This window comes from Mangifera indica, chromosome 14 (assembly GCF_011075055.1).
Source record: "Mangifera indica cultivar Alphonso chromosome 14, CATAS_Mindica_2.1, whole genome shotgun sequence".
Lineage (NCBI taxonomy): Eukaryota > Viridiplantae > Streptophyta > Magnoliopsida > Sapindales > Anacardiaceae > Mangifera > Mangifera indica.
The window spans coordinates 3707506-3722929 of record NC_058150.1 but is presented as its reverse complement, the minus strand read 5'-3'; the positions used below and the strand labels follow the sequence as shown (position 1 = coordinate 3722929).

At 34.3% G+C, this 15424-nt stretch overlaps 3 protein-coding genes and 1 pseudogene across 3 annotated transcripts; 1 reads left to right on the top strand and 3 right to left on the bottom strand.

Annotated features, from left to right (window-relative positions):
• The first annotated feature begins 863 nt into the window (after window positions 1-863).
• LOC123197051 (BAG family molecular chaperone regulator 2-like) lies at window positions 864-1809 on the top strand. The gene is made up of 2 exons (XM_044611232.1): window positions 864-1222; window positions 1306-1809. Exons 1-2 carry the CDS (start codon window positions 946-948, stop codon window positions 1533-1535), a joined length of 507 nt encoding a protein of 168 aa, XP_044467167.1. The 5' UTR covers window positions 864-945; the 3' UTR covers window positions 1536-1809.
• Window positions 1810-4287: 2478 nt separating this feature from the next.
• On the bottom strand, window positions 4288-4933 carry LOC123195956 (class I heat shock protein-like). Its single transcript, XM_044609833.1, has one exon. The coding sequence runs from the start codon at window positions 4859-4861 to the stop codon at window positions 4442-4444; it is 420 nt and encodes a 139-aa protein (XP_044465768.1). The 5' UTR covers window positions 4862-4933; the 3' UTR covers window positions 4288-4441.
• A 2721-nt stretch (window positions 4934-7654) lies between these two features.
• On the bottom strand, window positions 7655-8630 carry LOC123196542. Its single transcript, XM_044610604.1, has 2 exons — window positions 7830-8630; window positions 7655-7678 (listed from the first exon to the last, which is right to left on the bottom strand). Exons 1-2 carry the CDS (start codon window positions 8628-8630, stop codon window positions 7655-7657), a joined length of 825 nt encoding a protein of 274 aa, XP_044466539.1.
• Window positions 8631-12603: 3973 nt separating this feature from the next.
• On the bottom strand, window positions 12604-15059 carry LOC123195909 (annotated as a pseudogene).
• Window positions 15060-15424: the final 365 nt, after the last annotated feature.

Genomic DNA, 15424 nt, shown 5'->3' with positions numbered 1-15424 from the left:
AGGAGATCTAGGGCCCAGGACCTAAAGTTCCGGCGGAAGAAAATATTGTCAGGGGCCTTCTCTCTGTCAAAGAATGGGGAAATGCTTAGATATATAATTAATTGCTCATTGTTTCTGGATCCTGATCATACAATAGGAGGTGAGGTGATACATTAATGAGTAATTATTTCAAAAGATGGGCTCTCTTTAATCATTTCTCAATCTAATATTCCTAAAACTCAAGACGCATTTGATAATAAGAAATTTATCATTTGTAATCTTCCATGAAAGAGTGGAATGAGAAAGAAGGAAAGGCTTTAAAGGTAGTTAAAAGTGAAAGAAAAGTTCACAAGAAAATAAGGCAAAAAGGAACTGTTAGACCTTTTTTTGTCTATCAATCAATTACTATATGAAATAAATTAAAATTTTGATATTAAAACGTGAAAAGAGAATATTTAAACCTGTTCTATTTTGTACATATAATTTCCTCATTTCTCATTCAAACTACTTTGAGGCAACCTACTAGACATATTGTTATGCTCTTTCTTCGATTCTGGTTTATCCAAACAAGCCCTTAATTTGGCAGTTTCCGAACAAAGTCCTAATCATTTGTAAAACAAAAATATAGCCTACGTATTTTATGAAGAGATCCAACTGCCCATTTGTTGTGATTGTGTTTGGGCGTCAATCAAGCAGGCGTGTTCCAAAGTAACCATCCCCATGTGCCTGAGCCCCCCCATAAAATCAGCAGAAGAAACTTTGCCCATATCACACTCCATATGTCATCATCTCATTTGTCCTTCACTTTCCCAAGTCTCCATTTTTTCTATTTTATTCAAACCTCTCACTATTATATAACCACCTAGCCCCCACCCCTTCTTCTCCCCTTTACTAGAGAGTTTTCTAAAATAGAGAGCCTGTTCAGAAGAGAGTAGAAGGCTTTCAACTATAATTAAGGGAGACAAAATGATCAAGTTGAGGTCAAAAGGGTTCTGCATTGGAAGTTTTAAGCTCGGTTGCGGTGGCAGCAATAGTAGCAACAATATCAAAGCAGCATCAACTGTAACTAGCAGTCCAAAGGAGTATGGAGGCATTAGTGAAATCAAATGGGAACTTAGGCCTGGTGGAATGCTTGTTCAAAAGAGAGAAAGTGGAGACAGTGTAGGGGAAGCCACCATCACTCTCAGAGTCTCAAATGTTTCTAAGTGGCATGATATTTCCATTGAAGCAACCTCAACTTTCGGTAAGTTCTCATACTCATCTTCATCTCCTAAAACTGTTTGGTGGGGAATGACTGAATTTTTGTTTTGAATCAAAATCTTCCAGGAGAACTGAAGATGATACTGTCACTGGTAACATGCTTGGAACCAAGAGAGCAAAGGCTGTTGTTCAAAGGGAAAGAGAGAGAAGACAATGAATATTTACACATGGTTGGTGTTAGAGACAAGGACAAGGTGCTGCTGCTACAAGATCCAGCTATCAAGGAGATGAAGCTGCATGGACTGAGAGGAAGAAGCCAACCCATGGAGACTGCTTATACGACAGTAAGTGTATAATTAACACTAATTAAAAAAACCCTCATTGGTTCATCTTCGCTAACCACCAAATGAAGTTGCCAAAAATATTGTGGGGAAGGGATTCTTCTTGTTCACTAGTAATTAGTTTAGGATTTATTTAATTTAAGTTGTGTTATTAATTAATGTGAGGGGGCAATTTATTATGTGTAAGCTAATGCAATTCCTAGTCATTTTGCTTAGTTTACTATGTTTATAAAAATGTTGATTCCTGATCATGTAATGAAAATTAATTAATGTCCTAATCAATGTTGAATTTTCTCTTTGTGTTTATGTTTACAAATGCACTAGTGCACGCGAACAAGAAAAATATACTAATCAGATTGCAGTACACCAAAGGCCAGGGCATTTCAAAGAGTGAGTGCTATAAGCCTAGGGAGAATCACAGCTTACAAAGTTAACGGTTAAATTTGAAAACCTCGAGATCATATAAATCTATATTAGCAACTTATATTATTAATCTGAATCAAGTTTTATATCTTATACTTAAAATTCTAACATATCTCCTTATTCGTTATCATCTATGTCGCATGATTACAACCGAAAGATGTGATGATGATTTCGATACCAAATGATATGAATTTTAAAAAAACTTTACTTTAAAAACTAGCGATTGAAATTGGAAAGTCCAAATTCATATAAACATCATATTAGAAATTCATATATGTTTTCTAATGTGAATTCAAGTCTCATACCTTTACATTTGAGATCTCAATATACCACCATGCTCCGTAAGTCTAGTGTCTATGCAGATTGGTTGTACACTATCTCCTTGTTAGTCATAGACAAATACTACAATGTCAATATCACCACTTACGTTGTACAATTGTAACCGAAATATGTGATGATAACTATAATATTAAATGATATGAACTTTGGAAGAACCCTATAAAAAAAAAAAAAACTAGTGATTGAGATTAAAGGGCTCAAAACTATATAAACTCCACATTAAAAACTCATATATACTTTTTAATGTAGATTTAAATTTTATACCTTTTACTTGAGATTTTAACAATGAAACATGGGTATTAGTCACAGTTCTCAAATTTAGAATGCTCAAGGCAAAAGTGACTGACAATATATAATACTTAACTTCCAACCATAAACGAAAAGAAAGGAGGCCTCAAATGCTTAAGCTCATTGGTAAAAAGATCCAGTTTGAGCAAGGTAACGGAAGTAAAATCTGTGAAATTCCAGCTCTGTTAATCTCTTCTGGCAGCCAAATTGGGCATAACAAAGATCTAATTACTTAATCAGCTAATAGTCAATCAATCACTGGCCTACATTGGGGATGCAAAAGCGCCTGGTAAATTGAAGTCAGTGATAGGGCCACACTGGGGAAGCAAGAGAACCGGACTGATTTGTAGTGTTTCTAGAATATCTCTTTCGGTACTGAGATAGCTCCTCGATTAATGCTGAACAGATTTGTTTAACTACTATTAATAAAGCCATATTTTCCAAGGTTGATTTGTCCTGAGATTGTTTACCCTCTGATTACGCCGGCTGCCATGCATGTGCTTTGAAAGGATTGCAATTAAAATACATGAGAGGAGAGGTAAGGACAACTAGCAATAAAAATGTAAGCTTGTTTTCATTGTGGAATTTCACTTTTTTATACTTGATGATATCTTTCATATTGTGGTTGTGGATTAAATATAAGAAGAGGTTCTATATATAAAAGGATATAAATTTCTGATTATATTTCAAGATTAAACTTTTAATTTATTGATTATAAGACTGATTATTAAATCTAGATTTGATCAGTTCGTTGCAGTTGGTTTTACCCAAAAGGATAGTCCAATTCAAATAAAATTTCTTATTAACAAAAAATTTCTGTATAATTGTATGAAAGGGAACAACAAGATCTTAACAAAAGAAACATGAGCTTAATCTATGCGGTGAAAATACACATCATTGGTGTTGGGAATTTGATTAAACCAACTTGCAGTGTAAATTTGGAATGATAATCAATAATAACAAGGAATAACAAACACAAGATATATGTGGTAAAACCCTCAACTGATTATGACGAAAACATTCACAGGCAAAGACTAGAAAGATTTTTTTTAGAACACAAAAGAATTACAATGACACAATCTTTCTAAAATTGGGAGAGCACAATGAACACTTTCGGTCACAGGGAAAAACATGTTGAGAGAATACAAGAGAAAGGAAAGACTTGTGTATTGGGTTGTGATGGGGAATAGATTTTGATAAATGAATCATGGTATTTATAGGCAACTATAACCTTACTACATTCATATTCTTAAGGTAAAAAATTACAACCATTAAATGATTTCACCAAATTTCGTCAAATCTCTTGCCACCCCTAAATTATTAGCCACTAATTTTTTTTCTTTCTTTTTTTTTATAATTGGGAGACCAACCTAACTTGTTAGACTGATAAACTCCTAAGCATAGTGATCAGACTAATAATCACTATATCAGATTTATTAGGAGTTTATTTTGTATCATAACTATTCAATTTTAAACTAATCGGTCCAATTTTTTTTACAAAAAAAACATCTTTTTACTTGTACTATTCAAATTTTGTTATTTTACGAAGGGGTTTTTCTCTTTTACTGCTCAAGTTAACCCTTAAAATTAGCCCACTAAAATTTTTTGGTTTGATCCTTGCAAGTTGTATAAATACCAAGGCTACCAGGTTGATAAGCAGCTTCAATAATACTATCAAAATATTAGTCACTAATTCTTAATATATACTATCAATATAAAAAAATATATATATTACACTTTATTAATTGTGCCTTGCATGGATATGGCAGAATAACATTACAGAGAAAACAGGAAACCACACTTAGAGCAAACACAACACAACACAAACATTTATAATTTCAATCAACCACACACAACCCTTCAATAATTTCTCAACTCTTGATTTCTTCAATCTCAATCACTTTCTTCTCTGGTTTCTTCACTTCATGTTTAGGAATCGTCACCACAAGCACTCCATTCTCCATTGACGCCTTCACTTCATCCATCTTGGCATTTTCCGGCAGCCTGAACCTTCTAAGAAACTTGCCACGGCAACGTTCAACTCTATGCCACGTATCGTTTTTATCATCTTTTTCCACGGTCCTCTCCCCGCTTATTTGCAGCACTCTACCTTCCTCGACTTCAACTTTCACCTCCTCCTTCTTCAGCCCTGGGAGATCGGCCGTGAACACATGGGCGTCGGGGGTCTCCTTCCAGTCCGTCGGAGTATTGAGGACTGGACACTTGTTAACCACTGAGAGGAAGGGGTCAAAGGGTTCATCACCGAGCAGCAGTTTTGGGATAAGCGACATGATGAATATTGTTGATGATGGATGAAATATTATATTGCGTCGTGTATGTTCTGGTGTTCAAGGGCGTGTATTTATAAGAAGAGAAAGGTGATTCGTGAAATTTCTTGGGGGTTCTTTTGACTGTAATGTGATTTGGATGAGGGATGTAGTGTGTTCTAAGACCTTCGGTAACATTATTGAGGCCAAATAACTATGTTCCACCCCAGCTTAGATGAATGACATTTGTTGTCCTTTAAGTTTGAAAAGTTTATTTATCTACCCAACATATACTTTCATTAATAAAAATTGTTTTGTTTCAATGTGAATTACTAGTTTGCCATTTTTAATGAAATTACAAAACAATCATACATATTTAATACTAATTTTAATTACCAATTTATTGTTTTTTATTGAAATCATTAAAATACCCATCACAAGTTATACATCTTCTCCTTATTACTTCTTCAATAATCTATTTCACTTAGATCAACACCATCATCTCCCCTTATATCTGATCCACCAAGAAGTTTATTTTCACTACCAAACGAATCTATTCCACCATCAAGCTCATTGCTCTATCACCACCAAGTATCTAATCCACCAAGGAGTTCTCCTCCACCACCACTAGCATCTGCTCCACCAACATACTCTTGTCCACCTTTTTTAGCAGCTAATCGACGTACAAGTCCTCCATCACTGCATATGTCTTTGAAAATGGTCTTTGTTTGGTTAATCCCCAAAATCGTCCCAAATAATCAATTAATCTATCATCATCACTATTATAAAACAAAAAACTGAAATCATAAAATCTCCCTAATAACCCAATTGAAAGCAACATCCTGCCCAATTTTCAATCTTTGGCTCCAATAAACCTCCCTACACACCCACATATATTGGAACCATACATCATGGCTAGACTCAAATCTCTAAACACCGGATCTAGCTCATAAACCTCCTTACAAACCCACACATTCAAATTATACATCATGGCTAGACTCAAATCTCTTACATCGAATCTAACTCGTCAATCTTTTCTTGACAATGAAAACTTTCTCTTTCTTCTTTTGGTATCTTTTTCAACTTCCATTGTTATCATCACTTACTTTTTTTTTCAATCTCAAGTTTCAATGATTCTTTACAACTTTATCGACACGATAGGTTCTATAGATGCTCCCAATACCATCTATGTTGTTGTTGAAGGGACTAAGAACAGATTAAACAAAGTTGAAGAAAGTTTCAGAGGTGGTGTAGAGGTTTACCATTCATTAATGTGAATTGATTTGTGATGAGATTCTAAGGTCAATGTAGTGAAATGAATCACTGGCAACAAAAATAGAAAAAAAGAAAAAAGGAGTAGAGATACACCCAAAAGAAAAAGATGAAGAAGAGAAAAGAATCGGAGAGGAATTAAAAAAAAATCATTATAATTAGGTTTTAAATTTAAATAGAAGAAATTACATAAATGTCTTTTTAAACAGTTATTTTTTAAGGTTAGTGCAAAATAACATTTTTTTTTATTTTTATATAACAAGTTTTATTAACAGAAATAAATGATAGGTGAGAAAATGAATATTTCAAACTTAAGAGGTGATCCCTTCAATTTCATAAAGTCCAGGTGGGAAATGCTCTTGGGCCCATTATTGAATATTGAATGATTGAATATGAACAGTGGTTTTGAATATTTTTATATTATTACTTTATTAGACTTCCAGAAGAGTATAGATTAAATGCTTTTGAGTCATTATCCCTTTTTAATCCCCGGGTTGCGAGTTCTATTACAACAAAATACTAACACCAACGAAAAGACAAGTTATACCTTAAGGCAAAAGAAATGCATAGAGTTATAGCCCTTTGCTCCCTGTAACTGGCATCAGAGCTAGGTTTGACTCAAACTGAATTCAATATATTTTGTATGAAATTAAATTTAAATTTAAATTCAGTTTGAATTTAAGCTTAAATCGAGTTTTAAATTTGGTTTAAAATCATACACAAGAACTCTTGGGTGTGATTTGGCTAAAATTGTGTTTTGTTATGCCAATAGCAACCGTACATCAACCAATTTGGGGGAAAAATTGAAGAAGAAAAAAAATTTAATCATTAGGATAAAATATAATTTGTATACACTATTATTAGTGTAACTGATGTTAACCATATTATATATTGTACAATGTGCAAACTAAAATCTAATTTTAACATATGGGTGTAAAAATAAACTTTTCAAACTTGTGTAAAATTTTTATCATCAAACTTCTGGTGGGAAATAGTTATATGGCCATTGTTAAACATTAAACCAAGCCACTCTCTTCAAATCAGCCATTTGTGTTAAATTACCTTTTTTCGAATTCCCGACACCTCCACCATCTTTGTTTCTCTCCAAAATTTTATCTTCTTCGAACTTGGGTTTCTGATACTAGAACTTCTCTTCTTTCTTTTCAATCTGGTTTTAGTTATGATGCTGATTATGTTTTGAATTATTTAAGATACCGCCCACAAATTGCACATTACAAAGGTTAACAAAATTGACGGAGTACTAAGACTTTCAAATGGAAGATTTGAGTTTGAGATTTTGTTACACTTATAAAACCCCAAATATATTATTCAAACGAATCATATTTAGAATGTCTTTTTATTGAATGGGCGAAAATAATGCAGGCCACACTGAGTTGTGCCATAACGCAGCTGGCTAAAAGTGTCGGCCCCCCCAAAAAAGCCGAAAAGTGTAAGCCCAAGACTAAATATTCCCATGCCCAAAAAAAAACCCCACGACCTACCCAACAAAGCAACCCCAGCCACTGACACTACAGGACTGATACTTTAAACAACAGAACCATCATGCAACTAATGCAAGTTCATGTTCATCATCATAATTCCAAATAAATCAGATCAGATGCTTGCATGATACCATACACATACATACACATGCATGCATACACATACATATGTATGTATGATTAATTGATCGATGATGAAGAAGAGAAATGGATCTTACGGTGGCATCATGCAATTGGGGAACAGTTTGTGGGGACTCTCCGTCAACATAGAGGGGACCCTTATCAGACCAAGCATTCAATATCTCCTGGTAATCAAGTTTCAATGCCAATAACGTTTTACTCTTCTGCCCCTGTACCTCTTCCATACACCATGCAGCTTCATCTACATCATCCCGATCATGATCTTCGATACAGCTACTACTCATCACCTCCTCTTCCTTAACAACAATCTTATTACTTTCCACAACCTCACTGTAACTCACCCACTTCTCCTCACTGGCGTCCCTCTCTTTACACCTCATGGCCGTTTGTACCAGCCCGTGATTACTGTCCCCACAACGATCTTCGCCGTACGGAAACGTCAGCGATAACGGCGATTCTGGAGGGCTGTCTTGCTCGGAGGTGGTGGAAATGAGCAAGCCGTTGAGGGTGGTGGAGCCATCCGTAGTGGCATCGAAGAGGAAGCTGGCGACAACGTTGTTATCTTCATTCTCATGCCCGTGCATGTAATCTTTAGGGTCTTCAACTAAGTTTTCGGGGTGAAGTGGGAAGAGAGTGAGCTGTTGTTGATGCAGCTTGTTGGTCATTTTGGTCTCGTTCTTAGAAGTTTGCGGCTTCTTCTTCTTCTGATGGCCAAGCTTCAAATTAAGACAGAGGTATTTTGGTTTTCGGCGTTTGGTTCTGGTTTTACGAGATGGTTTTAAAGAAATTGAAGGCTTTGTTTCGGTGTTAGCGGTGGCAGAGCGGGTATTGGGTTTTGTGGCATGGGAAAGAGGAGGAGTGATGTTGCAGTGGCACATCGTCCAGTCGAGTGATCATGTGTAGAGAGATGGAGAGAATAGAGTGAAATGTTGATTGGGAAGTGGAAATCGGTAAGATGTGTAGTGAGAGAGAGAGGGTTATCGACACGTGGTAACGACGAATTGGATATGGGATTAGATTGTGTTGTTATCTGGATTTCGTTTGGGTGTGGATGGGATTGGAAGTGGCAAATGGAAGTAATCAGTGTTGCTTGCCCATACCCTTATCTCCGTTCAATAATGCTTCGTTCATTCGCTATTCTGCCTGCTCCATCTCTGCCCTTCATTTCTTTGGCCAAAAGACTTATTCCCATCCAAGGTTCGGCCTATTCCCATGCTCAAACTTTCCCTTTGGGTAAAATTAAAATTTTTATCTTTATTTTAATTTGTACATACATATATATTATTCATTTCAAAACTTAAATAAATATACTATGATAGTAATCTACTTTTTCAAAATACCCCTCTTGACATGACCCATATATAGATTCTTTCCTTTTTTCTGTAATTTTTTCTCTTTTTTTTCTCAACTTTCAAGTGAGAAAGAAATCTCTACAGTATGAAAAAAAATAATTTTTTCATCAGAAAAGACACGTGATTAAACAATAAAACCAATGAGAAAACCATTATAAAATATTCAATTTGGACACAAAAGAGGGAGAAACAAAAATTGCTAAATTTATTCAGAGAATTAACATCCGCTGCAAAGATTTCACAACAAAATCATCCACATTCAGGTTAGTCTTAACTTAAACTTGTATATTATGTGTTTTCTTTATGAACAATTGAAAATGAAATAAGTATGACAGATTCATGTTCATAACTTCATACAAAATTTAATTTTATTGTGATTTCATGTAATTAGATTGTTTAATGCTATTATTTCATGTTATTTCTATTGTTTAAAGTTGTTATAATATTGTTTAATGTTGTATTGATAGTTATAAAATACCAAAATTCAGGCCTAAAAAAATTTCAAATGAAGAACAAGTTGGTGTTAACACCAACCCTCCAGGCCCTACTGAATTTATTTATTTTTTTCTGTTTTCTTCCATTGCACTCAATTCCTTTATTTTTTATGTTTGTTTATTCCAATTTGGTGCTCGTATGTATATTATTTTCCTTGTTTTGGTAGAGAGTTGCATAAAAAATTACAGAATTGCCACTGTTATTTTCTTCCGTTTTTTATTGTTTTGCCTTGATCAATATTTGCGCATTACTTGATGATATGATAGTTTAATGTGTTATAAATACGTATGTATAAAGCTTGGTTGCATTGGTAGCATTGGTATTGCATTTAAGACTTAATTTGAAAAAATTGTAAAGTAGTGCAATTTGAAGTTTTTATAAGAAGAGAAAGGTGATTCCTGAAATTTCTTGGGGGTTCTTTTTACTGTAATGTGATTTGGATGAGGGATGTAGTGTGTTCTAAGACCTTCGGTAACATTATTGAGGCCAAATGACTATGTTCCACCCCAACTTAGATGAACGACATTTGTTGTCCTTTAAGTTTGAAAAGTTTATTTATCTACCCAACATATACTTTCATATATAAATTTTGTTTTGTTTCAATGTGAATTACTAGTTTGCCATTTTTAATGAAATTACAAAACAATCATACATATTTAATACTAATTTTAATTACCAATTTATTGTTTTTTATTGAAATCATTAAAATACCCATCACAAGTTATACATCTTCTCCTTATTACCTCTTCAACAATCTATTTCACTTATATCAACGCCATCATCTTCCCCTGTATCGGATCCACCAAGAAGTTTATTTTCATTACTAAACGAATCTATTCCACCATCAAGTTCATTGCTCTATCACCACCAAGTATCTAATCCACCAAGGAGTTCTCCTCCACCACCACTAGCATCTGCTCCACCAACATACTCTTGTCCACCTTTTTTAGTAGCTAATCCACCTACAAGTCCTCCATCTCCGCATATGTCTTTGAAAATGGTCTTTGTTTGGTTAATCCCCAAAATCCTCCCAAATAATCAATTAATCTATCATCATCACTATTATAAAACAAAAAATTGAAATCATAAAATCTCCCTAATAACCCAATTGCAAGCAACATCCTGCCAAATTTTCAGTCTTTGGCTCCAATAAACCTCCCTACACACCCACATATATTTGAACCATACATCATGGCTAGACTCAAATCTCTAAACACCGGATCTAGCTCATAAACCTCCCTACAAACCCACACATATTCAAATTATACATCATGGCTAGACTCAAATCTCTTACATTGAATCTAACTCGTCAATCTTTTCTTGACAATGAAAACTTTCTCTTTCTTCTTTTGGTATCTTTTTCAACTTCCATTGTTATCATCACTTACTTTTTTTTTCAATCTCAAGTTTCAATGATTCTTTACAACTTTATTGATACGATAGGTTCCATAGATGCTCCCAATACCATCTATGTTGTTGTTGAAGGGACTAAGAACAGATTAAATAAAGTTGAAGAAAGTTTCAGAGGTGGTGTAGAGGTTTACCATTCATTAATGTGAATTGATTTGTGATGAGATTCCAAGGTCAATGTAGTGAAATGAATCACTGGCAACAAAAATAGAAAAAAAGAAAAAAGGAGTAGAGATACACCCAAAAGAAAAAAGATGAAGAAGAGAAAAGAATCGGAGAGGAATTAAAAAAAATCATTATAATTAGGTTTTAAATTTAAATAGAAGAAATTACATAAATGTCTTTTTAAACAGTTATTTTTTAAGGTTAGTGCAAAATAACATTTTTTTTTAATTTTTATATAACAAGTTTTATTAACAGAAATAAATAATAGGTGAGAAAATGAATATTTCAAACTTAAGAGGTGATCCCTTCAATTTCATAAAGTCCAGGTGGGAAATGCTCTTGGGCCCATTATTGAATATTGAATGATTGAATATGAACAGTGGTTTTGAATATTTTTATATTATTACTTTATTAGACTTCCAGAAGAGTATAGATTAAATGCTTTTGAGTCATTATCCTTTTTAATCCCCGGGTTGCGAGTTCCATTACAACAAAATACTAACACCAACGAAAAGACAAGTTATACCTTAAGGCAAAAGAAATGCATAGAGTTGTAGCCCTTTGCTCCCTGTAACTGGGATCAGAGCTAGGTTTGACTCAAACTGGGTTCAGTATGTTTTGTATGAAATTAAATTTAAATTTAAATTCAGTTTAAATTTATGCTTAAATCGAGTTTTAAATTTGGTTTAAAATCATACACAAAAACTCTTGGGTGTGATTTGGCTAAAATTGTGTTTTGTTATGCGGATAGCAACAGTACATCAACTAATTTGGGGAAAATTTGAAGAAGAAAAAAAAATTAACCGTTAAGATAAAATATAATTTGTATACACTATTATTAGTATAATTGATATTAATCATATTATATATTGTACAAAGTGACAAACTAAAATAAAATTTTAACATATGGGTGTAAAAATAAACTTTTCAAACTTGTGTAAAATTTATATCATCAAACTTCTGGTGGGAAATAAATATGTGGCCATTGATAAACATTAAACCAAGCCACTCTCTTCAAATCAGCCATTTGTTTTAAATTACCTTTTTTCAAATTCCCGACACCTCCACCATCTTTGTTTCTCTCCAAAATTTTCTGAACTTCGAACTTGGGTTTCTGATACTAGAACTTCTCTTCTTTCTTTTCAATCTGGTTTTAGTTATGATGCTGATTATGTTTTGCATTATTTAAGATACCTCCCACAAATTGCACGTACATAATCACAGAACAATACAATAAAAGAATCATACATATTACCATTTAAAAACATATATTTTACGTTTAACTCGTAACTTGTAATATATTAGAACTTACAAAGGTTAACAAAATTGACGGAGTACTAAGACTTTCAAATGGAAGATTTGAGTTTGAGATTTTGTTACACTTATAAAACCCCAAATATATTATCGAGTTAGAAGTATATCTACTATGACAAAGTTGGCATTTCTCTTGTCCACCAGCAGCTTCACACTACTCTTTATCATTTGATTTTATCTTTATTTCTTTCTTTCATAATGGGTGGATGACAAAACTATGCTTATGCTATTTGGCAATATGCATGCATATATAATCCAACAAATGAGCAAGAAATGAGATAAAAATGAGAAGAAAAACCTTCCAAACAATCCCACTACCACTCTCTTCTAAGCAACAACACTCCAAATATTTACGCTTCTGAACTTCTTTTCACAAATCGACCCTGCAAAGATATAGTTGAATTTATTTTATTAGTACACTGGGATCGAAAGGAAATAAATTAGCAAGAATGGTGCAAAGGGTACCTTCATGCGAGGGCGCTTCTCGGCATTGAGCTTTCGAACTTCATATCGGATGCGCTTGGAGAAGAGCCTATTTTGCCTTTTCTTCTTGTATCTCAAAACACCTGCCTCTCTAAGCTCTCTCTTCCAGGCTTCATTGCCTCCTACAGCATCGCTGCCATCGGTGGTAGTCATTTCAGGCACACTCCACAAATTACCAACGTTACCCCACGCATCCATTGGCACCTACCTCAACATAAACACCCAAACTTCAATAATCATCATCATCATTATCAAGCCCTCCAATCATTTTTTATTAGAAAAGAAAAAATTTGTTATGGCATTTGCCATATCATCTTTTCATCATCCACCAAAGTCCTTATCCCTATCATATATATGCTGATGTCATTATATAAATAAGCATAATAAATTTCATCACATATAGAACATGATTTTATCGAGGGGGCTTCAGTTCAAGTATTTAGAAATTACTTTTCTAATTTATTTTTTATTATAAATATAGTAATATAATAAATAATATATAAGATAATTTAATTATCACCTCAACCTTTGATATTAAAAGTTTATCTAATAAATCTTGATTTTATCATAATTTTATCTTTACTAACTAATTTTTTAAAACAAAAATATCTTTATTTTTATAAATAAAATCAATAATACAAAGAATATTTTAAAATAATTATATTAAAAAATATTTAAATAAATAATATTTTATTATTTTATTATTATATTTAAGTAAAATAATATTTTAAATAATTTATTTTTATAATAATTATTTTTTTAAATAAAATATTATTCAAACGAATCATATTTAGAATGTCTTTTTATTGAATGGGCGAAAATAATGCAGGCCACACTGAGTTGTGCCATAACACAGCTGGCTAAAAGTACTTGGCCCCCCCAAAAAAGCCGAAAAGCATAGGCCCAAGACTAAATATTCCCATGCCGAAAAAAAAAACCCCACGACCTACCCAACAAAGCAACCCCAGCCACTGACACTACAGGACTGATACTTTAAACAACAGAACCATCATGCAACTAATGCAAGTTCATGTTCATCATCATAATTCCAAATAAATCAGATCAGATGCTTGCATGATACCATACACATACATACACATGCATGCATACACATACATATGTATGTATGATTGATTGATCGATGATGAAGAAGAGAAATGGATCTTACGGTGGCATCATGCAATTGGGGAACAGTTTGTGGGGACTCTCCGTCAACATAGAGGGGACCCTTATCAGACCAAGCATTCATATCTCCTGGTAATCAAGTTTCAATGCCAAAAACGTTTTACTCTTCTGCCCCTGTACCTCTTCCATGCACCATGCAGCTTCATCTACATCATCCCGATCATGATCTTCGATACAGCTACTACTCATCACCTCCTCTTCCTTAACAACAATCTTATTACTCTCCACAACCTCACTGTAACTCACCCACTTCTCCTCACTGGCGTCCCTCTCTTTACACCTCATGGTCGTTTGTACCAGCCCGTGATTACTGTCCCCACAACGATCTTCGCCGTACGGAAACGTCAGCGATAACGGCGATTCTGGAGGGCTGTCTTGCTCGGAGGTGGTGGAAATGAGCAAGCCGTTGAGGGTGGTGGAGCTATCCGTAGTGGCATCGAAGAGGAAGCTGGCGACAACGTTGTTATCTTCATTCTCATGCCCGTGCATGTAATCTTTAGGGTCTTCAACTAAGTTTTCGGGGTGAAGTGGGAAGAGAGTGAGCTGTTGTTGATGCAGCTTGTTGGTCATTTTGGTCTCGTTTTTAGAAGTTTGCGGCTTCTTCTTCTTCTGATGGCCAAGCTTCAAATTAAGACAGAGGTATTTTGGTTTTCGGCGTTTGGTTCTGGTTTTACGAGATGGTTTTAAAGAAATTGAAGGCTTTGTTTCGGTGTTAGCGGTGGCAGAGCGGGTATTGGGTTTTGTGGCATGGGAAAGAGGAGGAGTGATGTTGCAGTGGCACATCGTCCAGTCGAGTGATCATGTGTAGAGAGATGGAGAGAATAGAGTGAAATGTTAATTGGGAAGTGGAAATCGGTAAGATGTGTAGTGAGAGAGAGAGGGTTATCGACACGTGGTAAGGGCGAATTGGATATGGGATTAGATTGTTTGTTATCTGGATTTCGTTGGTGTGGATGGAATTGGAAGTGGCAAATGGAAGTAATTAGTGTTGCTTGCCCATACCCTTTTCTCCGTTCAATAATGCTTCGTTCATTCGCTATTCTGCCTGCTCCATCTCTGCCCTTCATTTCTTTGGCCCAAAGACTTATTCCCATCCAAGGTTCGGCCTATTCCCAATACTCAAACTTTCCCTTAGGGTAAAATTGAAATTTTTACCTTTATTTTAATCCGTACATATATATATTAAATTACTCATTTCAAAACTTAAATAAAAATACTATGATAGTAATCTACTTTTCCAAAATACCCTTTTTGACATGACCTATATA